Raw genomic sequence first — 24,878 nt, forward strand, 5'->3', positions numbered from 1 at the left:
GACCCTGATATAAACTATGTCGTCCGCCAGAATAACTCATTTCAGAAAATATCACCCTTAACCCTGTTACACAAATCATATCACCAAAAAACCACTGTTGATACATATGTTTTCTCAACATAAACGCGTTTACTATTTTTGTATCTATCCTTAAAACCAAAAATGATATAATAATTAATAAAAAATAATAATAAATGATACCACTCACCGACACACCCTTTTGCCAGAACAGTATAGGGCTTTTATCCCCTTAGATTTGGGATCCCGTTACTAGATAATAATAATATATAAATCCATGCTTCCATCACACTTCAAACACAGATTTTTATTGTAAAGATCTTTGCTTTCTGGTCCACTCTTTTTCCATTCACACACTCTCATCAGATCAAGATCCAAATCAATAACAATGGAGTTGTTTTACTTGATTGTGTTTGGTGGTCTTGCTGCTGTTGTTGCAACAATGGAGCTCAGCAAGAGCAACAAAGATCGGATCAATACTCCCTCTGCTTTCAATTCCTTCAAGAACAATTACCTTCTGGTTTACTCCCTCATGATGGGTATTATGTTTTCTTTATTTTTACATTTTTGTTTACATTGTTTGTGAATGTTTGGTGTTAATTAGATCTGGGTTGTTAAAGATTTGATGTAAATGTTGATAAAGTTGATAGCTTTTGTAGATCTATGGTACTTTAAGCTCAATTGAGTGTTGTATAGTACTATAGTTTGATGTGTTGTTTGATCCATAATGTGTGCTTAGAATAGATTGATCTTGATGACCATATAAAGTTATAAACTCATTGCTTGATTAAGTACATAATTGAATCAATGTAACAAATACGACTATCGCTCAAATTCTGATTTATGTAAAATGGACATTGAAGTTTTTTTTATGGAAGTATTAAGCTTATTTAGATGAATTTCCATTGTGGTTGCAGCTGGTGATTGGTTGCAGGGGCCGTACGTGTACTACCTTTACACCACCTATGGTTTCGGTAAAGGAGATATCGGGCAGCTGTTTATTGCAGGATTTGGATCTTCCATGCTGTTTGGAACCATTGTTGGATCGTTAGCCGATAAACAGTAATTTTGCATCTCTTCATAAAGATCATTAGTTTTCATATCAAAATAATAATATTAGATGTAACAAAATTTGACATGAAATATTTCTTTGTATATAGTGGTCGAAAACGAGCTTCGGTTACTTACTGCATAACCTATATTCTGAGTTGCATCACCAAGCATTCACCTCAGTATAGAATTCTGATGGTGGGAAGAATATTGGGAGGGATTGCAACTTCTCTATTGTTTTCGGCTTTTGAATCATGGCTAGTTGCTGAACACAACAAGGTGAGGGTTTTTGGATGTGTGTTTAAAAGTCAATTGTGTGACAAATTGAATAATCAGAATCAGTAAACTAGATTTAACAAAATCCACAATAGAAGATCATGGTTGGGTGCACTTTTTCTATTTAAATATTTATTAAAATAAAAAATAAAATGACCAAAAAATGCAGTTTTCTGAAGAAAAAAGGTTAAAAGTTAGTGAACTTTGTGTAATTTAAGTGGTTTTGTTACCCTTGGATAGTGAATTATGTTGCAGTTGGTATAAAGTTAGAATTATTTTAATACATTTTTAGGTATTTGGTATAAATTACACATTCTGTTCTTTAGGTGTGAAAATACAAATTTTGTCATTTAGGTGTAAGGGCAAAACAGACATTTTGTTAAAAAGCTGATGGAATTTTAAACATCAGTTAGTCGAAACGACGTATGTGTTAGAATTTTCAGATAAAGGATGGTTTTTTGTAATTACCTTTGCTTAAAATCACAACCTGCAAATTGAAAAGTGTAATATACTCTAATTAAAAACTTATGTGTTTGATTCTAATGTTATATTGTAGAGGGGTTTTGAGCAACAATGGCTATCAATAACATTCTCCAAAGCAATATTTCTTGGAAACGGGCTCGTTGCTATATTGGCTGGTTTATTTGGGAATCTGTTAGTCGGATCGTTGGCTCTGGGGCCCGTGGCTCCTTTTGATGCGGCTTCAATCTTTCTTGCCATTGGCATGGCTGTTATTCTATCAACTTGGACCGAAAACTACGGTGACCCGTCAGAAAGCAAGGATTTAATGACCCAGTTTAGGGGAGCTGCTGTAGCAATTGCATCTGGTCTCTCTCGCACTCTGACTCTCCCTCTCTCTCTTCTCTCTCTTTCTATATATATATGTGTGTGTGTGTGTGTGTGTGTGTATGCTTATGTACATAGGGGAGGGTCTATGCAGAATACTATTGTGAGAACATGCAGAACAAAATCAGTTGTTCAGTTTTTCAAATCTTAAAAACTTTTAAAATATAAGAAAATGGTTGAAAGGCAGTGTTTATATATCTCTTGAATCTGAAAAGTAAATTGAAAATATTCCATCTATGTATAGAACCTATTCATGTGTAAATCATGTGTAAGTGTGTAACAGTTAAAATTAAAAAGAAAAAGAACAAATTAATTTAATGGTTTTTATGTAAAAAAACATGTGCATTTGTAAGGTCATGTATAGGTTATATTGCCTACATATGTGTAGGTGAACGATTAAAAATTATAAAGATACATTAACACATTAATATAGTGGTTTTTATGTTAAAAATATTTGCATTTGTATGTAAGAAGTAAAAACATTTAAAAGTTTGGACCATTGATTAAAAGTTTTTTTAAATGGTTTAGGTTTGCCGTTTTAGTTCTTACAATAGTTTAGCGTTCTGTGATGTATCTTACCCTGTGGATATATATTATATGTGTCTTAAGTTAGTTTATGGTTGTTTGTTCATATAATAATTTCTATATGTTTTGTTAAATCAGATGAAAAGATAGCATTATTGGGCGCGATTCAATCTCTATTTGAAGGTTCAATGTACACTTTTGTGTTCTTGTGGACTCCTGCTTTGAGCCCAAATGGTGAAGATATTCCACATGGTTTTATTTTCTCTATTTTCATGTTATCCTCTATGTTGGGAAGTTCTTTGGCTTCTCGGCTCTTGGCCCGTGCATCAGTTAAAGTCGAAAGCTACATGCAAATCGTTTTTGTCATCTCTTCAGCATCCCTCTTGCTTCCTGTCATCACCAGTGTATGTGACACCCTTCATGTTTACCTTATTTTACTCTAATGGATGTATAAATGTATGTTCAATCTCATTATATTTTTCAACAGTTTTTGGTGGCTCCTTCTAAAGAGAAGGGTGGAAGCATAACATTTGCAGGGTGTATCCAACTGCTTGGATTCTGTGTGTTTGAAGCATGTGTTGGTTTATTTTGGCCATCTATTATGAAAATGAGGTCCCAATACATTCCCGAAGAGGCTAGAAGCACAATTATGAACTTTTTCCGAATTCCACTTAATATCTTTGTATGCATCGTGCTTTATAACGTGAGTACTCTCTTTCTCTCTCTCTCTCTATATATATATATATATACACACGCACACACGCACACATTTGTTTGTATGTATATGTACAAGCACATATATAAGTGGTGGCAGTTCCTGACATGACTCGAAACACGACAATAAGCAAATTCTGGATCATCATTTTTAACCCTGTTAGCCCGGTCGTATTTCGGTTTACCTATTCAGTTTACAACTATTACAGCCTGTTTGACTCATTTAGATCAATGAGTTACACCATTTTAAGTATGTTTCATGTTAACGTTGGTGTTTTTAAACAAATCAGTATACAGTGTCAACCTGACACGATTGACATCTTTATTTCACATATACAATCGAACCAACATTAATGGTTTTTTTTATTCCTGTAGGTTGATGCATTCCCTATCGCTATGATGTTTGGAATGTGCTCCGGTTTCCTGTTCCTTGCCTCGATGTTGCAAAGGCGCCTTTTGGGGGTTGCAGAAAGATCAAGTATGTTGTATTATTTCCATTAAGTTCTACCATTATTTCATTTCAAAATTCGGTTTTGTTAAATTTGTATGTAATGGTGTTTCAGGGCAAGATAAAGTGAGGGAATTGGAGGCTGAACCACTTAATATTTGATATGTTAAAGAAATGGTCAAAGTCAACAAGTCAATTCTTATTTAAAGGTGTGTGCAATATATTTTGTCTCTTGGAAATCAGATGATTTGAGGGACGTAGGTGGTGGTGATGAAGAACAAGAACATGGATGACAGATTTAGAAGTTGTTTTTAAAAATAAGGAATTTTGTATACCATTATAGTAGAGTATGTTGCAGTTTTCATAGTTGGATTAAAACATTAACAATGGTTTTTCCCTAACCTAAGTGTTTTCTACATTTTATTATGTATTTTGTCAACAACATTAATGATGTTTTTTAAGAAGGAAGCATTTGATCTAGTGTTATAGTACCCAACTTCACAACTCATAGTTGAAACCTTTGTCACATGTATAAATAAGTAAGACTTGGGTGTATTTTATTAAGGCATGGAAAGTAGTTAAAGAGGTAGGTAAGTCAAACTTGCTCATGTCCATGTCTACCACTGAAGTGTGAAGAGATACCTCCCATGTGCTTGTTCAAGGCCTTCTGGAATCACATTTACCTAACTTAATTATTCCATTCTTAATACTGTGTTGCACTATTGTCATTTCTGTTAGCCTATGTGTAGTGGAGGGGTTACAAAATTGGGCGTTTTGTGTCATGTGACGTCCAGTCAGTAAGGGGTGAGTTTTTGTTTTAAGGTTGTAAAGGTGTTGTAGCCCATATACATATATATATATATATCACATAGACACAACAATAAAATAATATTATTTTCCCAAACATCGCCGGCGAGAAAATTCCATCGTCCGCCCCTTTTCGCCCAGGGGGCGGTGTTGTCGCCCCCTATCGTCCCTTTTCGCCCCTTTGTGTTGCCCACTACAGGTAGCCTTAGGAAACACAAAAACTTCTCATACGATTGAAAAACTCAAAACTCAAGAACACTTAAAGCTATTGCCACATTATTACAATCTTTTAATTAGTAACTAACTATCTTTATAGCTATAACATAAAAAAACAAATGGCCCAATCAACCTTCTGATCTTCGCGTCCACGGTAATAACCGGTGCCCCAAAGCGGGTCTCTCCCCCAATACTTAAAAGGAATATTCTTTTGAGGGTTGAAAGTGTTAGCGCGGCTAATTTGAAGGATTATTCGTATTGGCTTTTATTTTGCAGTTGTGGCTTGGAGTACTAAAACTCGTCACATACCCGCGAATATTTTTAAAGCCAATCGGGCATGGAGTTGGGACCAGGCAGTGGCATATCCATAATTTTTTATCAATGGAGATAAAAAAATGGGTCGTTCGAAACAAATCAGTTGTGTAAAAATAAAAGGTGAAAAAAACAAGTTAAATAATAATAATTTATACATGTAATTTCTAAAAGCAGTAAAAAAAACTTCACATTTGGCGTTGGGCCCCTTTAATTAGTTGAAATTAATTATTCTCTAATTTGCAATACAACTATTACAACTATACCCTATCTTCAGACTTAAGGTGGGATAACTTGATCAGTTAATCAAACAACCTAACTAAAAGTCTAAAACAACCAAACATCAAAACCCTAAACCTCCAAACTTCACTTCTATCCGCCCTTGGACCGGGTATGGGATTTGAAGATATATTTGTTCACCCGATAACATATACATGTTTACTCGACTATATAGCGACATGATTTTCTTTCTTTTTTTCTATTTATCTGTTTTAAGTGTTTAGGTACATAATTTTATAGTATGTTTGTTTGATTGATGTTGAAAGAGTTGTCATGTAAAAACGGTGTATTGTAATTGTCACGCTATTGGTTGGCGGTTATGCCTAATAAGTCATACTAGAGCCTCATAATTGAAGTGAGTGTTTGAATGTTAGGCTTAGGCATGTTGGATTTTGACGGCATGCTGTCTTGTGAGTTTGGGCCTACTAATGTAGACTACATTACTGACTATTTGACTTAGGCCTTTTGCAACAACGAGTTGTGGATGTACTATAGACTGTGCCACTCAGGGGCGGACCCATCCTAGTCAGATCAGGGTCCCAAGACTCCAATTAAGTATGTTTAGTGTAGTGGTAAATCCCTTGCTTGCAAACCTAGTTATTAAAAATCTCATATCTAAATAACAAACTAAAAAAAAATCCCATGCAGAGTTAGAAGAAAGTTTGGGCACTCATCTTCTCTAAACAATACTCGCCCCGCCCCCCGAACGGCTACCGACCATAAATACTAACGTTGTATGTAAATAATCTACACTGAAACCCTATTGGGAAAAAATCACATGTCTGCCACTAATGCCACTGTGGTAGTGTGGTGGCTTTGAACTAAATATTTTAGGTCCGGTTTGGGGTGTCATCCTTGCCACATAGATGAGATGACGTCATGAACACCGCATCGCCCCAAACAACACCTGGAGTGCAATCCACATAACGGGTTTTTTTCCTTGTCTTTGTGGTTTCCTCTCTACACATAGCACCTAGTTATACCAAAAACAGTGATTAACCCACAACGCTTAAATTAGGGAGTGTGTAATTAAAGTCTTACTGCCTACGTGACAATGACGTGATGCTTTAACTAGCCTTTGCTAATTAAACCACAAGACACAATCTTAATATATGCATGTGATTATTAAAGTATTTTCTTGAGAATTGAGATATACATAGTAAAACAAACGGATAAAACGACACAATGACGTATTTTGGGTCGGTATATAGATCTATCTGATAATTGATCAATAATTATCCGACATATACACAACACGTTTTAAACCAGGTATATGACAAACTTTTATATGACTCAAACTCGTCTCATTATCATCCATGAACCACTAAAATCAAGTTTTTAATCGTTTTTCGCTGGTTTTGGATGATCCAAAGGAAAACAAAATTTTGATTAGGCTGAGAGCCCACCTAAAATCCGACACAGCCAAAAAACAAACCCTAGGGGGTGTTTGGTAGAGAGAGTTGTGGGTGGAGAATTGAATTTCTCTTGTTTGGGAGAATTGAGAGGAGAATTGGGTAGAGAATTTCAATTCTCTGGGAATTGGGTTTAGTGTAAAATTGGAGAATTGGATTTCTCTCCATTTGGAAGAGAAATGGATTTCTCTACTCCCTTCTTCATCCCTTCCTCCCGCCGGCCATCACAGATTCGCCGCCGCCACTTCCGGCCAACTCAGGAAACCCACTTCTGCGATGAGGATGATGATGATGCCGACCGGCGATGAGCCGCCACTTCTGCGTTCGCGTCCGTTCATAACCCACGTCCCTAAATCGGAACCCTAAATCACGATTAGGGTGTTGCGAGGATGATGATGATGCCGACCGGCGATTAGAGCCACCACTTCCGGCCACTTCCGACCTGCGATGAGCCACCGGTGATTAGGGTCTCTGCTCCCGTTTCTCCGCCATTTCTCCACCCATTTCTCTATTGTACCAAATAAAGGAAATGATTTTCAAATCTCCACCCATTTCCATTTCTCACCAATTCCATTTCTCTCCCATTTCCATTTCCATTTCTTTTCATTTTTTTTCTCTGTACCAAACACCCCCTGATCCTAACAATCATAATTCTGAAATTCAGAACATCCACGTCACCGATTTGAAAGCTTCCGTGTAAATTACCTTTAATCAATCAAAAGTCATCATTTCTGCCATAAATTATTATTTAAATTAAATATAACACGATATACATATACACTCAACTTCAATGAATCATCCATCCTGCTTTCAGCTACTTCGGTTACTGGGTAAGCTTCTCTGATCCTAACTTCTGTTCTTTTTCAGCTTTCTTTAACTTATCTTATAATAATAATAATATTATTATTATTATTATTTTCAATTACCCATTTCAATTTGCACCCTTTTGTACTGTTAAAATTAAAAAGCACTTTAATCAAAGAACAAAAAGAAGCTAAAGTATCAATCTTTCTTGTTGGTAGGAAAAAAAAGATTGCTTTTTTAGCTTTCTTTGAGTCTGGATTATGATCATCTGATTTGGGTATTTAGGGTTTACTCTGTTTTCAATTTACCCATTTTAATTTGCACCCTTTTGTACTGTAAAAATTAAAAACCATTCTAATTAAAGAATAAAAAGAAGTTAAGTATCAATCTTTCTTGTTGGTATGATATTATGAAAAAAGATTGCTTTTTTGGTTTTCTTTGTTTCTTGATTATGATTAATCTGATTTGGGTATTTAGGGTTTACTCTGTTTTCAATTACCCATTTCAATTTGCACCCTTTTGTACTGTTTAAATTAAAAAGCACTTTAATCAAAGAACAAAAAGAAGTTAAAGTATCAATCTTTCTTGTTGGTAGGATATTAGGAAAAAAGATTGCTTTTTTTTTTTCTATATATAATTTTATTTGTTTCTTGATTATGATCATCTGATTTGGGTATTTAGGTTTTATCTGATTGTGGCAACCGATTCGAACATCAATGGCGGAAATAGTGGGTCCGAGGTTATACGGCTGCTGTAATTGTCGAAATCATGTTGCCCTTCATGATGATATCATTTCTAAAGCTTTTCAGGTGAGAAATAAACTTGAATATTTTGTTGAGAATTGTGATTATTCAAAGTACTATTTCTTGATTTTTTATGCTCAAGAAGTTGTAGTTTTGATGTGTGTTTAAGAACTGGTTATCTGATAACTTAAAAAGGGGTGTTTAGAGATGGTTATTTGATAACTTAAAGGTGGTGTTTGGATGTGTGTTTTAGAAATTCTTATTTGGCAACGTAAAGGGGGTGCTGAGAAATGATTATTTGATAGCTTAAAGGGGTGTTTCAATGTGTGTTTGCGTCTTTTAGAAATAGTTATTGTTTGGATGTATATTTTAGTAGTGATTATCTAGTAACTTAAAGGGGTGTTTCAACGTGTGTTTAAGTAGTGATTATCTGATAACTTAAAGGGAGTGTTTGGATGTGTGCTTTAGTAGTGATTATCTGATAACCTTAAAGGGGATGTTTGGATGTATGTTTTAGTAGTGATTATGTGATAACTTAGAGGGGGGTGTTTGCCTGTTTGGATGTATGTGTTTTAGAAGTGATTATATGATAACTTAAAAGGGGGTGTTTGGATGTGTGTTTTAGACGTTATTATCTGATAATTTAACAGGAGTGTCTGGATGTGTCTTTTAGAAGTGATTATCTGATGTTGAATAATCATGATCAGATAATCAGCTGTAATAAAAATGGTTATATAAAATAGTATTTGGATGTGCTTTTGCTGTGATTAGTAATAGTGTAATACATAACCGGACTAAAAGGACATTTTTGTGAAGTAAAAACTTCATATTGTGAAATGAAAATGAAAGCCTTCAACTTAAAGATAACAGTGTCGTGAAACTAATCAATTAAAATTGTTAGTTAACCTCAACATAATCAAATAGAAGTTTATTTAAACACTAAAAACTTGTTATCCCAACTTCAAGTTGAAATAATAGTGTCTTGAGAGCTCTACTTTTTAACAAAAGATTTGCATTTTGGATCTTGTTATCGCGACTTGAAGTTGGGATAGCGAGTGTTTAATGTTTGGATAAAAATATTCAGCTTCTATTTGGTTATTGAGGTTAAACTACCAATTCGAATTGGTTAGTCTCCATACATTGTTATCTTTTATCTGAATTTCAAAGACTTTTATTTTCATTTCAAATGTTTGTTTTCTTAACAAAAATGTTTTTTGGGTTCATGTTGTGTATTACTAATCACTTGCTTTAAACAGCACAATGATATCCAAATAACTATTCTAGATAACCCGTTTTTATTACAGCTTATTATCTTAAATTGATTATTTAACATCAAATAATCACTTTTATAACACGAATCCGAACACCCTTAAGTTATAGATATACGTTTGCTCTTGATCCGTTTGAAGGAACGAAATTCCTTGTTGACTGGTTTCTTAGTGAAAGGATGATTCTTGAAATAAATCTAATTTTGCAGATGTGACGTGACGAGATTACTAACTTCTCTAAATTCTAATTTTAATAATATTTTTGCAATTTCATATATACCCCTACAAACTTGAAAAATATCATATATACCCATGCAAAACTAAAGTTATCATATATATGGCCTTACAAAGTGGTAAAAATATCAAATATACCCAATTCATTATAACCATTCAATAAATCATCATTTTACTCTTATTTTTCTAAAACTTTTATAAAATTTCATACACGCCCATCTTTAACTTTAAATTTTGATTTTTTACAGATTTATAGCTTGTTTATTGTCAATGTCGAATTGTCGATCGCAATTCAAATAAAAAATAGTGGTCGCTAAGTAAAAATTCTCAAAAGTTACCAGTATATGATATTTTTAGTTTTGGTTGTGTATATATACGGAAATTTTCAAGTTTGTGACGGCATATATGAAATTAATCTTTTCATCTCGAATCAAAATTGTTTTTTTTTTATATGTTAGGGGAGGAATGGCAGGGCCTTTTTGTTTTCTCATGCAATGAATGTTTCAATGGGGCCGAAAGAAGATAGGAACTTGATGACCGGGCTCCACACGGTTGCTGACGTGTACTGCTTGGATTGTCGTGAGGTGTTGGGCTGGAAATACGAACGGGCTTATGAGGAATCACAAAAGTATAAGGAAGGCAAGTTTATTCTTGAGAAGTCCAAAATTGTCAAGGAGAATTGGTAGTAGTAATTGATGATTTAATGGTTTATATGTTTATATTATGTCTTGGTAAGTGTATGAAATGTGGTGGTGTTCAGTAAGTGATTGTTTGTTGTTTTTGGCCCGATTGGTTGGCGATTCGTCTGTTCCATTGAAGCATGTGTTTAAGATGGAAGGTTGTAAATCAAATGGTGTATATAAGGTTAAACATTTGGTATTTGTGATGTTGTATATACATGTATGTGATCTTTCATGGTGATGTTCACTTGATTTGAGATTTTTTATTTTTATTTATTAATTTTATGTTACAAGTTATGATTTTAAAGCGATCTTATGATTGTAATACATCTAAATCTATAAATGAAACATTTTTATGCAGTTAGAAAAACATTTAAAAAATAATAATCAAATGTTTATACGACGACTAGGGGGTGTTTGGCCTAGCTTTTTTAATCAAGTTTATAGCTTTTTTAGTTTTTTTATAAAATAAGCTTAAATTTAGTGTTTGGTTAGCTTTTTAAGTTTATGTTTATTAGCTTATATTGGCTAATGTGAAGAAGCTTATTTGAAGATGTTTTTTTTTTACTCATTTGCCCCTCAAATGATGGTGGATTATTGAAGCAAGATTTAACAATTTATTAAGATGCATAATCAATAAGAGACAAATTGTAGATAATTAATAAGAAGCAAATGATAGATTTTCAGAAAAGAGACAAGTTGGTGGATTATACGTTGGTGGAGATTTAACATTCAACCATAACGTCGCTCAACCATACGTTGGTCAAGATTTAACAGTACATTTTTTGATCCCTATTTAATAAGTTGGTGGATTACTATTAATACACAAAGACTTTAATGCCTACATATTGTGCAGAACCAACTTGTGCAGATTTATTGAAGCAACCTATGCATTTTTTATATATATTAAATACGTGGGTTGGTGGAAGATCAACTATATTAAATATCCATCTACATTTTTTTCCCTATTTAATAAGTTGGTAGATTAATATTAATACACAAAGGCTTCTCGTGAAACTTGCAGAACCAACTTGAAATTTGTTGGATATTAATGTATTTTTGTAGAAGCTTTACGTCTTCGTTGATATAAATGTATCCAAAAATGATGGTATAACTCATATAAACAAAGTATAGACATATAAAATATAAGATATGTGATAATATGTAGCCATGCCCCTTTTGGTCATTTTACTAACATAAGCTAAATAAAAAAAAGCTAACACAAACATTTAAAAAGAGCTTATCAAATTGTAGAATATAAGCTAATTCAAACACTTAAAAAGAGCTTATCAAAAGATATAAAATAAGCTATAAGCTTTAAAAGGATATAAGCATAAGCACAAAAATATAAGCTAGGCATAGATGACTTTCACCTTGTTAAACTCTTCTAATAAAATCTTATAACCTATTTTTCAGTTTCATGTGCTGTAACTAGCTAAAATAAAATATTTGACTGGCTTCTTGTTAAACTCTTAGGGGGTGTTTGGCTAAGCTTTTTGTTTTTGCTTTTTTTGCTTTTGGAGTGGTAAAATGTCCAAAATGCCCCTCCAAAAAACAAAAAAGTTTTTGGAGGGGCATTTTGGACATTTTACCCCTCCAAAAGCAAAAAAAGCAAAAACAAAAGGCTTAGCCAAACACCCCCTTATTCAGCAATACTCTGTACTTGGACCGTGTCATCTTGTTTAACCAATTCTTTTGGTTTAAAATCTTAGTTTGATCCATTTCACCTCGTGTAACTCTTCTTTTAGCTAAAATTGTTTTATGTTGTTTAACTCATTCTTTTGCTGAAAATCTTGTTCAACCCGTCTTACCTTGTTTAACTCTTGCCAAAATCTGTATTCGACTTGTTTTCCCTATACTAACCCTTGAGTTAGCTAAAAACTTTATTTGGCTCGTTTCACCTTGTTTAGCTTAAAATCGTCATTAAACCTGTTTCGCTTGTTTAACTCTTCTTTTTATGCGACCCGTTTTACCTCCAACCGTTCTTTTATCTAATATCTTTCATTTGACTCGTTTTCTTTTGCATTGAATCTTTGTTCACCCGCTTCACATATCTGTATTCAAATCATTTCACATTGTTTAACCGACAAGAGTAATATTCGACCCTCTGCATCTTGTATAACTCTTCTCTTAGCTATAATATATATTCGACCTGTTTAATATTTAGCACGACCCAAAACTAATAACAGATATAAAACCAACACTTGTATAGTCTGTACCTATTATTATCATTGACCCGGGAAAAAAAATTCAAACAATGTACCTTACAATCAAATCAATCATCAACAAATTGATAAGCATTCACAAATTCTAAAACAAAACCATCTAAAGCCAACTGTAAAAAAATTCAAAACCAACACACGAATCAAAAAACAAACCAAATCATTTATTGTGTGCCAAACTCAAAAACCCGACTCTTTCTTCTTGGACACCCATCTCCTCTTTGCTTCTTCAATCGCAGCTTCACGAGACTTCTGCAACTCACTATACCAATGATGATACCGCGCTTCAATCGCATCAAGTTCTTGCTTCAAGTCTTCGCACACGTCTTTCTCTTCTTCACACAGTACTGAAGAATCACTGGTTATTGTTCCTGAGCTTTTCATCCAATCACCAGAATACGTAGATGAAGAATAATCCGACCCAACATTATTATTATTTTCAGTCTTTGTGGGCCGACTTGCAGTTTGATCATTTTGAACAATTACAGAACCGCCACTAGAACCAGACTTCTTGAAAGAGGGTTTCCATGTTGGCACGAACTTCAAGATCATGTCATCAATCAGTTCTGCTATGACAGCAACGTCTTCGTGCAGTAGGTCGAGTTGTTCAACCATTTCTTGAGCAATTGTATGTGCAGTGTCGGAATCCAGATAAAATGGGAAATGGATGTTCCTCACACTACCTGTTAACATAAAATAAAGAACTTAGAATATATATAACAAAAAACAGCATCAAAGATTGGTTATTAGGGTTAGTTAAAAATCATTTTTTTTTAACATAAAACAAAATCATTTGTTAATTTTCTTATAATTTACTTTAGACTTTGTCTTTTTTTGTTGTATTGTTCAGTCTGATTTTTGGCTGTAGCAAAACTGTATGAAATATTGTTTTTTTTTTCAAAACATAAAAAACCAAAGTGTTTGCTAATTTATCTTAGACAGAATTACAAATTTTGTCCTTTAAACATATTCAATTTTTGGATCAAGTCCTTTAAAATGTTTCTTTTCACTCTTTATCCTTTAAGTTGCAACTTACCTTGTTTTTTGTCCTTTAACTTAACATCCATCCAATATATCAGTTAAATCATAACATCCATCCAATATATCAGTTAAATCATAACATGTGCCATACATACATGTGAGGGTAAAACAGTAATTTAGTCCTATAAATTAAAAGAGACTAATTTAATTAATTATATATAAAAATAAATAAACTGGGAACCACACAGGCACACACCATCATCTTCATCTAAACCTCTTCACTCCCCATCTCCATTACCACCACCACCCACCTCCATATCGAGATCTTTTAAAAAACGGCCGAATCTGGATACGACCACAACCAACACCACCACCACCGATAGTTTTAGGGCGGCCTGAAGCCACAACCACCTCGTTGGCACTCCAACGCCACCGCCTCGCCGGAAGCACCACCATCTCCTACCCCTTTAACTGAATCTCTGGGTTTTGACAGTTGGATTCGAAGATCTGGAAAAACTCGACAGTTTGATCCAAAATCAGGGTTTTATTGATATATGTTACTACTAGTTAGGGCTAACAGAGGGGTAATGAAGGAAACCCTAAATTAGAGTGCAGATGTATGATTTATGGGTTGATTTGATGATTATTGTGGTATAGTGGAAAGGGTAGGTAAGGGAGGAGGGTGTTTCAGATCTATAAGAGATGCTGGGGAATCTGAGAAGATGAAGACGCCGGAAGTTTCAGTTATGTTCAGATCCGTTAGGTGAAGTGGACTCTGTCATCGAACGAGAAAAATTTTTTGATATTGAGAGTGGTGCAATAGTGGATTTTGATGTGTTAATATGTTAAAGTTGATGACGAAAATCATGAATTGATGTGATGAAGATGATGACAAATTTTCTTTGTTGATTTGGCAATTTTAGTTATTAGTTATCTATTTTGGCAATTTTAGAGTTGGGTATGTTAAAATTATTACTTAACATAATAAGTGAAAATTACCATTTTATCCTCACATGTATGGCCACATGTTATGAGTTACCTGACATTTTGGATGGACGTTAAGTTAAAGGACAAACAACGAGGTAAGTTATCACTTAAAGGATAAAGAGTGAAAGGAAACATTTTAAAGGACTTCATCCAAAATTGAATATGTTTAAAGGATAAAATTTGTAATCTGCTTTTGAGTTCTGATTTCGGTTTCTTATAGTTAATCTGCTTTTGAGTTCTGCTTTTGAGTTCTGATTTCGGTTTCTTAAGCACTTTTAGATTTTACAAAGAATGATTAAAAGCGGCAAGCAAACCGACCCATGTTGGTCAGAACAAAAAAAACGACCGAAACCCATTTTACCACACTTAAGATAAACAAATCTTACCACTAAAATCAGCAATTCTCAAAGTTAACATGACGGAGTTATCTTCGTTCTTTTCGCCTTTCAATCGGATATCATTTCTCTCAGTGAGACACTGAAGCTCAAGTATGCTTGTGTTGCTCTTCATGCCTGAGCTACCAGATGAAATCTTATTATCATTACGGTCAATGTCCATGGCAGAATCGTTGGGTGTTGGCAGGTTGACCAAGTCAAAGTTGACCGACTCGTGCACATGCTCTTTTACACTCTCAAGGTCAAGAAATGGGTCTTTCAGAAGCTCTTTTGCGGACAATCTTTGAGGCAGTGGGACCAAACACTTCTCTATGAACTCTTTCACTTGTGGATCTTTGACTTTCAAAAGACCAGCAGGCTTTATACCCTGCAACAATCAAAAACCAAGATTACACATCCACATTCTGGAATAACACATTATGTATGTTTGAACCAGCTATAACAGTTTATAGTTGTAACAAGCATATAACTGTTTATAGCTTTAACAACCAGACAAACGGATGCTACATGTTTGACAGATTCTGAATTTATAATACTAATAATGACCAAAAAGGACTTTTTTGGCAAAAGTATAGAAGTAGTAAACAGGTTTGTTACAGTTTGTAATTGGCATGAAACAGATAATTTGGCCATTAAAAATCAGATAACTAGAAGCAAAATCTGTTTATCCAAACATTAGAACTGATTATTGCAACTTCAATTCACATAATGAAAACACAAGGTAGGAAACTTACAGAAGTAACTTTTTTGTATATCTGTGCTTGATTTCTGCATTCACTGTACGGATATTCACAAGCAATCAGCTCCAGTATGCACATTCCAAACGAATAAATGTCGACTAGTTCATTATATTCCTCTTCATATAGTTCTGGAGCCATGAACTCGGGTGTTCCTGAAAACCAATTAATCAATTACAAATAAATAACATTTATCAACTTTACAAAAAATCAAAACAAGTGTCAATCTTCAGTTACCAATCAAGCTTTTGGCAGTGGGACGTAGCATCAGAGTTGCAAGTCCTAGATCTCCAATCTTCACTTCACCATGATTTCCATTGACAAATATATTGTCACATTTTAAATCTCTATGAATAATAGGGGGTTCATGACTGTGAAGATAAGCCAACCCTTTAAGGATCTGTCTAGCCCAATTCTTGATCGCCTTCAAATCAACACTCTTATGCTTCTTTCGGTATCTAAAAGCATATAAAACATAATTTCTAACCTTATTCGAATAGAATTTAAATAAAGTGTATAACAAGAGAAACAGAACTTAAACTTACTGCCTCAAATTCCCAGAAGTGAACAATTCGGTAATCATGTTAATAGTTTTCTTTTCATCATCCACCCATGAAACATATGACTTGATTATGTTTTCGTGTTTAAGTGTCTTTAACAAGTGAACCTCTGAGTAAACTCTCTCCAAATGTTCGGGAGATTGCATAGCATCGTCTAGCATCACTTGGTTCCAAGCAACTTCAATTCCTTCAACTTCATCAAAACCCTTATATCTGTCAATACCAAACAAATAAAACAAAAAAGTAAGTATAGTTATTTAAATACACAAAAGAAAACAGACTTACATTAGCAAAAATAAAGTTATATCTACAAGTACGATGTACAAACTTATACATAAGGAAAATAGAGTATAAGTCTAGAAGTCATACACAGTCTTGAATGCTCCTCTCCCCAGCATTTCATTATACTGAATAAAGGACACAAGAAACACTAAGAAACTGGTAAATAAACAAAACAATAAAAAAACGTAACAATTCATGGCAGTGTTGTAGAACTCGCTAGTCGGGCGGTGGGGTACCGACTAGGATAATCGGATTGGAATTTTTATATTAATTTCTAGTTTTATATTATACACATCTTTATGTGTAACATTTTGTAGTAGACTGATTTTAACCCCTCCTAGACCCATTCAGAATCCGGATTTAAAGCGTTTGACTCATTTGGCCAAAATGGCTGGGCCTGACCGCCTAGCCATTAGTTGTCCGATTAGATGAAAATTTTAAAGAAAAAGAATAATTACAAAAAACATTTTAAAGAACTATTTATTAAAAATATTTCGGATATCCGAAAAGTATCTGAAATTTATAAATAATACTTATTATTTAATAACTAAAAAAATGTTTCTGATAATTCGGATATCCGAAAGTTTTCAAAATCACTAATTCACTATCCAAGTCCTAAATTCAAATATCCAAATTTCCGTACAATTCGGATTCGGATTTTCGAATTCGTATTTTTTTGAACACCCCTACCAATTAGTGATTAGCCGTGATTTTTACAACCATAACTCATGGTCAAATTCTGGTTCATATCATACGTTTTAAACCCAATTTTATACTACTTCAACAAAGCTTATAAACACCTTGAAACATAACCACAAACACATGTTAACATAAACATAACAAACAACTTATTACTCATTTTTCTTACTTTTAAACTTTAATAACTCACACCAAACACATAGAAACAGTAACAAAAAATAAAATGAAACATTAATCATACCCTCACGTATCGATTATTCGGGCACCTTTCAACAACATCAGGATCCTCAACCTCCGGTCTCACTTTCAAATCCAACCCCAAATTCAACTTCTTAACCAAACCATTATTATTACCAGCACCCAAAAACCCTAATTCAGAACCCATTAATAACACCAACAACAATTAAACCGTAAAAGATCCAGAAACAACGAAGAAAGAGGAACACAACCCTAATTAGAGCTGGTGGGTGTGTTCAGAGAACGCTTCGCATGCAACGGAGAACGAATCAATTGACGATCGGATCATGAAATAATTGCCGCCAAAACTCATAGGCAATAATAATAATAATGCGTGTGTACGATTCGTGGGTCGAATCTGGATTCTGGAAACCAGCCGTGAATCGTCTTGTTGTTGGGATAATAACAATCTAGCCATACCGGAAAACCTTCAGATCCCTAATCATTTATGTATGCAATTGCACGAATTGAAGCAGTGATTGAGGGATTTGAACGCACGAATTGAAGAGAATTGAAACGAATTTGATTGATTGGTGATTGAAATGCAGGCGTGAATGATTATTATAAAACCCTAATCCCCAAATTTTCAATTTCTAGCGATTTCAACGCGAGATAATGTTTTTTAATCTAAAGTTTAAACTTCAAACTTTCTTTCCTATTTGTTGGGGATGACTGGATTAGTGAGGTCCTTATACTATTCGACATATTTCATATTTAACCCTAACAACTTTTTATTTTTCACAATTTTCAAAAAGGTTGCATGCTCTTTAGTTTGATGACTAGTCTAGGGATGTTATTCCATTATACTTAGCCTTAGTTAAAGTTAAAGTTAAATCTTCATTTACCATAAAAAAATCATTTTTTTACAACAACCTTGCTTTTATTCTTTGAATATATAGAGAGAAAATGTCACATTAGATGGGTTGGTAAGTTGATCATATATGCGTGTAATAAATTGATATAGAAGGTTCACATTAAATTGCTTAATCGATATTTCTTTGTATAGATGCCTCAAAAGCATATTGAATGACTTGATCATTGAACATAAATGCAAGCAAGAGGACGTTGGTTATGGTCTCCATTTCATACTATAGTTGACTTAGTGGTTTTTAGTTTTTACTTTAATCAAAACAAAATATTTAAGAACATGATTTTGTTTCCGATGCTACTCAATCACTTGGGTAGAAAAATGTCAGAAAAAGGAAGACAGAGACAACGACCACGTTATATGATAAAAATATAATTATTTATTAATTTTAAGAAACAAACTATGGTATATTGGTACTATCTTATTTCTCTCTTTTATACAACTTAAAATAAATTATAGAAGTGTTATCATATTCATATAATAGTAGTCATTTAACCTTTCGAGTCTCTTTAATCGAGTTCCAATTTAGTCCTAGGCTTAGCTCAAGTCTTTGTACTTGACTTGATTCTCATTTTTTAACGACTCAATGTTTAGTAGTTTGGCTAGTTTAGAACTTATAGACTACATAATTCTTGAAAATTACAAAAGCTTGCTTTCTTGTTCGGCCATTGAAGAAGTAGCCTCATTCTACTCCTTTCATTTCTAGATGCAAAAACTAAAAACAATCGGATCCATTAAAACCTATAAAGAAATTTGAAGTAGCTTAGCTCAAGTCTTTACACCAAATTGCTCATATTTTTGTGATATATACTATAAACCTCAGAGAACAAATTTGAAGAAGCTATACAAATATTTTATAAAATTCGAATACATTTACTAGTGAAACTAATAAAAAAAATGTATGTAAATTCATGGGTATGTTAAAGCCTATAAAAAAACCCTTTTGACATGTGATTTTATGAAATAAATGTTATTTAAAGTTGTGTTTCCTTGAGTTAAATAAAGAAGAAACCCCATAAAACCTAAATAACACAAGCAAATGAAAGTTTGGTTTGTTCTTGTAAGTTTTAGCAGTTATGCAACTAGATTAAACTTGAAGGTGGATTTTGTAAATATACATATCCAGTTATCTGTTGAATGCACATCCACAATATGGCTTGTGGTTAGTGGAGAACAGCCATCGGACCGGATTTGTCATAAAATTGATATTCTTTCGTTTTCTTCCTTATCAGAGAGGGGCCCCTTGTTGGGTGGGGCTTCTTTTTGAAAAAAGGGAAAAGAGAGTCCGACTTGCGTGTGTTAAGCATCTAATCCTAGTCTTTATGTTCTCTGTGTTAGAGGAGTTAGATGTCCCTCATGTTGAACAGTCTGACATCAAGTTGTTAGGACCCGAGTCGCTATGCGAACACTTAACACAAGACTGAAATCAAGCTAGAGTGGTTTATGAATCAGTCATCAAGGATCTTAGCCAAACGGTGACCGGCTACGTAAGCACTTTGGGCGCAGGTTTCTCGATCGGACTTGACGAATTGTCATAAAGACATCACTCTGCTTTATATATATATATATATATATATATATATATATATATATATAATTGGATTCTAAAATAAGATTCAATGAATTAGAAGCATTCGCAGTTTTCAGTTCGTTTGTCATCATCTTTTCTCCTCATCGCTAGCCTGTTTCCAAGAGGGGGAAGAGAAGGTCTTTCAAGTTGGAGAGCATATGAGATTTCTCCATCGCAGCATTGCATCTATCGACTGAACAAAGTAACTTTCGAAATGGACTGGGAAGGAATGCGAATAGGTATTTCAATTGTTGGACTAAATGAATAGGCAAGGAAGGCAAGGCACTTGACTGAAAGGTCCTACCCGACTCATACTTAGGACAGGCTTAGCTCTAGCCATCTAAAATGAAGAAATTGTACAAGGGAGCAATCCTATTTCACAAAGTAACTTCTCAAAGGGCGTAGGCGTAGTATCGATTACTTGTGTTGGACTACCTTTACATTTATACAGGACAGTTGCTTTTACTCTTCTAACAAACTTTAAAATAGTTTATTGGTATAAAGTTGGTACATGTGAATATATATATATGTTATTTTTTAACCTGTTTACTCTTGATAAAAGACGATATCAAATTTATTTTATTATTTTAAATCAAATTGGCATATTCTATTCTATTCTATTCATCATGTTTTCAGTCTGAATGGATTCAAATACACAACCGGAGTGGTTCAATGAAAGACAGTTCAAATACACAACCAGACCAGTTGTGTGTTTTAGGCAGTTATTTCCATTACCCCCTCCGCCCGGGATAACCACCGCCAAAACAAAAATATGGCATCCACCAAAGGTCGGTACAAAACTGAGCATGTCATTATGTATGTCGGACAGGTTTATTTATTACTAGGTTAATACATTCGGTAAAATCTTAATCTGCATGATACACAATCAACAATGTCCTAAGCACAGAATTAGTCCAGTGAAAGAAAAAAAGAAATCTATATCACAAAGGGCCCTGAGTACGAACTAGACTCGTCACTCCTGCAACAAGTCTCATGAGTTCATCTCAACAAAAAGACTGGCTTGAGGATGTAATCCAACTTCTTTGAGTGTTAAAGATAGTTTGTCTTGACCATATAAAACACGTGGGAAATTGGTGACAAGAGTGTAGCTTCCCATTTCCAAGGTCCCGGAAGAATCAACAAAGTCATATAGAGATTGTATTGTTGCAGTAGAATGGAATCTCCTTCCCTTTCGCTCTCCGTTTGGCAATCTCACCAATACCTGCCTCACCCAATAATAATTATAACTTTATCTTAATTGGCTGATTAACTTTCCCTAAATAGGTCAAACCATAAGACAACTAAAAGGTAAAATTTATTCTTATTCGAAACTTTAGTTTTAAAATGTAATAATGTTGTTTTTGTTATTATTTTAACACAAAAATTATTTGTAAGGGATAATCTATAGATAGACTACGACAACTATTCAATACATTACACTAAGGCCACCTAAATATCAGTGTGTCATGTACGACTAAAAAAGTACAGCTTTTCAAAAATAATATAATTTTACAAAATTAATCACTTGGGGGGTTTTAAGAACTAAATATGCACTGTGGATGTCCAATAATAAGACCTTTCGTTCACAAGTTGCATAAAAATTATCTCTGAAGCTACTTTTTATCAGTCAGATATTTCTCAGCAAAGACTCAGGCCATTTACAAATTTTATATACACTTCTTAAAATCTAACATGGCACTTATATTAGCATGAGTAATGAGAATAATACAAGAGTATAGAACACCATACCTGAGTAACATCAGGCCCCTTTTCAGGTTCAGGGCCCAAAGACAAAGATTTATCCTCTCTTAGTTTGATTAATGCAGCTTCTCTTTCTGCAGCCTCACGTGCGGTTCTTTCACGAGCCTCTTCTTCTTCCTTTTGTTTTCTCTCAGCTTCAGCAGCTTCCCTTTCTAGTTTTTCTTGCTCTTCCCTCCTCTCACGTTCTCTAGCCTGATTTTGCATCAAGAAATTAATAAATCACAGCCAATAAAATATTGAATTAGGCAAGATTAGAGGTGTAAACAAGTCACACTCCTTGAGATCGTCTTGCTAAAAGCTCGTTTAATTCTATGCATATGTATTTGCCTTTAAATGTAATAAATCAAGTCCTGATCATCTAATGATTGATGGGTAAGTGGTTAACAAAACATACTTGATCTGCTTCAAGTGCAGCTTGATATGCAGCATCTTGTTCCTCTCTCAATCGCATATTGTTTCTACGCTCCTCAGCATCAAGTCTAGCTGGCACAAGGACAGATGCACTTTCTTCAACAACCCTCTGTAACATTGTAAGCATTTCTTCTGGTGATTTAGGACCCTCAACCTACAGCATATACAAAATGATGATATACCTTGTTACCCTTGTAAATTTCATAAAATAGTCACATAGTTTAAAGACTGTAATCAGATTCAAGATAAATATACAACTCATGTTTGTTTCACTGAGAGGTAACACCCCTGTTCATACAAGATCATAAAAGAAAAGAAAATAACCATGAAAAAGGAAACTGAATAACCTACAAGGCTACAGCTAACCAAGAAAAGTTACTAAACCTAAAGTGTTGTATATCAGATTAACACATACCAGTGATTGTGATGAGAAACTTGTTAAGAAAATATGTAATTATGCAATGACAAACTTTGTTGCAAACTTTTCTTATTTGGTTTCTTACTTTCTTACTATAGGAACTATTATCATAAACAAACTCGCATAACATGAGGGACGTAATTATTTAAGTTCTGAATTACAACGCAGTCAAACATTCATAGCTTCTGGTACATCTTTTGAGTTACTTGGCATTTGGTTTCATAGATATGAACGTACATGATTTTCGCTACAGCTTTGAGTGACTTAACATGCATGACTCCAATAAGTGCATCTCCCATATTAAGCAAGTATAAGACATGCATGACATTAGTTACAATAATACACAACCAAATAAGTAAAAATTTCAACTAAGTATGTGGTTTATACGATTACATTTTTCAACAAAAAGTTTCTCACTACATCTAAGTCTTAAAAATCTTAATCTGTAATACAACTACAAGTTTATTGTTTAATTATTGTTTAATCAAAACATAAGTTAAACTACCTGCTCAAGCAAAGCAATTCTCTGATTACTAGCAGCCATAACAACCGCACAAAACGGAAACCTCGAAGCCTTCAAGCTATTACTCATCTTAAACCCTTCACTCGCCCTAATACTCGCCCCCCACGCCACAAAATTCTCATTCACAAACTCTAACAAAACCTCATTACACAGAGTCCCCTCACAAAACACCGACGTATCCGGATGCTCGGGCGAGTGCAAATACACAAACAACAACTTAAACTCCCTCCGCGACCGCTCCAACGCGTCCATAAACCCCTCGGTAACAAAATTCGGCCTTCTATCCCCATACTCCCTCTCAAACTCACTCACAAAATCCCTCGCCTCGGTCACCGACGCCGACACCGAAACTAAAGACCTCGACGCCGATCCACCTCCTCCACCGTCGCCGGAGTTAGTTAATCCGATCATGTTAAGCGAGTACGATAGAACGCCGCCAACGGCCCATAAGCCGAGTCCAACGGCACCGGAGACTAACCCTAGGCTACCGGAAACGATGGAGATTGGAAGCGTGATGAGCTTCCATGCTAAACCTGGTGGAGCTGGTTCATCAGTGGTGGTTGGAGGAGTGACGTGTTGGAAGTCTGATGGTGACGTAATGGTGGAAATGGCTTGTTGAAGGTCCCAATTGTGAGCGGAGAGGATCTCGGTGCATAAATCGGTGTCTTGGAGGCCCGTGATGGATTGGAATTGAGCTAGTTTGTCTCCTGTGTTGCTCATTTGGTTAATCTGTACAAGAATTGAGTGGGTTCTGTTGATTGATGATTGATTTATTGGATTAGGGTTTGGGTTTGAAAGAGAAGTGAATGAAGAGTGTCTTGGGCGATAATTTTTTCAGCTAAAAAGGAAGCCTTCTCAACGACAGGCCCGATATACTTGTTTTTTGATGAGTAGGGGGAAACATGCTTGTGTCGATCTCACAGGAGTGTCCCCTCTTGTTGGGATTAGGGACACTGGATTTGTAGCAGGCCAGGCAGCATTGAAGGCGGCATCGGGCAAGGTTGCTAAACACGAGAGAGCTTGTTTGGAGAATCAACACGTGTTTATCCCCTTCTCCTTTGACACTTTTGGTTTCTTAGCTCCGGATGTTGTGGACCTTTTGAATAGGGTTCAGAAAGTTGTATATAGTAACGTATCAGCCCATAAGAATCAAAACTTTGTTTTTAGTCGAATTGGGTTTGCTATCCAAAAGGGGGTTGCGGCGCAGCTTGTTGCCCGCTTACCTGCCACTTTATTGTAAATCGTTTGGATGTTTCTATGAAATATAATCTGTGAATTGAAACGGAGTGATGAGTTATTTATTTTTTTAAATATTTTTGTTATTGTTTAATCTAGAGTTAGTTATCCAAATAAATAAATTTGATTAGAATTAAATCACGTTATTATTAACTTAAAATAAAATAGTAGATTATCTATCAATCTATAATATATAAAAACGAAAACATGAAAATCCTACGTGTCGTGAAGTGGTCGCTTCCCCCTTTTTTAGAGTCACCAGATTGAGGCTTCTCATGCATTTTATCTGAATTCACGGGTATAGGTCTTATCAAACCCAAATATTTTTTAAACAAGTTATAACATTTCATTAAATTAAA

At 34.5% G+C, this 24,878-nt stretch overlaps 4 protein-coding genes across 5 annotated transcripts; 2 read left to right on the forward strand and 2 right to left on the reverse strand.

The window, feature by feature from the left end:
• Positions 1 to 275: 275 nt before the first annotated feature.
• Positions 276 to 4,339, forward strand: LOC143619341 (uncharacterized). The gene is made up of 8 exons (XM_077091290.1): positions 276 to 557; positions 936 to 1,080; positions 1,179 to 1,347; positions 1,901 to 2,171; positions 2,854 to 3,119; positions 3,203 to 3,418; positions 3,805 to 3,907; positions 3,993 to 4,339. The coding sequence occupies exons 1-8, from the start codon at positions 407 to 409 to the stop codon at positions 4,037 to 4,039; spliced, it is 1,368 nt and encodes a 455-aa protein (XP_076947405.1). The 5' UTR covers positions 276 to 406; the 3' UTR covers positions 4,040 to 4,339.
• Positions 4,340 to 7,548: 3,209 nt separating this feature from the next.
• LOC143619343 (protein yippee-like At4g27745) lies at positions 7,549 to 10,898 on the forward strand. 2 transcript variants are annotated; one of them, XM_077091292.1, is made up of 3 exons: positions 7,549 to 7,733; positions 8,389 to 8,516; positions 10,411 to 10,898. In XM_077091292.1, exons 2-3 carry the CDS (start codon positions 8,424 to 8,426, stop codon positions 10,636 to 10,638), a joined length of 321 nt encoding a protein of 106 aa, XP_076947407.1. In that variant the 5' UTR covers positions 7,549 to 7,733; positions 8,389 to 8,423; the 3' UTR covers positions 10,639 to 10,898. The 2 variants fall into 2 exon arrangements, with proteins under 2 accessions (XP_076947407.1, XP_076947406.1); XM_077091291.1 differs by lacking the exon at positions 7,549 to 7,733 and having other exon boundaries at positions 8,321 to 8,516.
• A 1,949-nt stretch (positions 10,899 to 12,847) lies between these two features.
• LOC143619344 (putative serine/threonine-protein kinase WNK10) lies at positions 12,848 to 18,284 on the reverse strand. The gene is made up of 7 exons (XM_077091293.1): positions 17,737 to 18,284; positions 16,884 to 16,921; positions 16,500 to 16,727; positions 16,192 to 16,412; positions 15,952 to 16,109; positions 15,209 to 15,584; positions 12,848 to 13,537 (listed from the first exon to the last, which is right to left on the reverse strand). Exons 1-7 carry the CDS (start codon positions 17,878 to 17,880, stop codon positions 13,035 to 13,037), a joined length of 1,668 nt encoding a protein of 555 aa, XP_076947408.1. The 5' UTR covers positions 17,881 to 18,284; the 3' UTR covers positions 12,848 to 13,034.
• Positions 18,285 to 20,974: 2,690 nt separating this feature from the next.
• Positions 20,975 to 24,111, reverse strand: LOC143619345 (plant UBX domain-containing protein 10-like). Its single transcript, XM_077091295.1, has 4 exons — positions 23,266 to 24,111; positions 22,326 to 22,496; positions 21,920 to 22,123; positions 20,975 to 21,392 (listed from the first exon to the last, which is right to left on the reverse strand). The coding sequence occupies exons 1-4, from the start codon at positions 24,001 to 24,003 to the stop codon at positions 21,162 to 21,164; spliced, it is 1,344 nt and encodes a 447-aa protein (XP_076947410.1). The 5' UTR covers positions 24,004 to 24,111; the 3' UTR covers positions 20,975 to 21,161.
• Positions 24,112 to 24,878: the final 767 nt, after the last annotated feature.

The sequence above is a fragment of the Bidens hawaiensis genome, unplaced genomic scaffold (assembly GCF_021521415.1).
Source record: "Bidens hawaiensis isolate Kalapana, Puna unplaced genomic scaffold, B.hawaiensis_p1.1 tig00002423_1, whole genome shotgun sequence".
NCBI classification, from domain to species: domain Eukaryota; kingdom Viridiplantae; phylum Streptophyta; class Magnoliopsida; order Asterales; family Asteraceae; genus Bidens; species Bidens hawaiensis.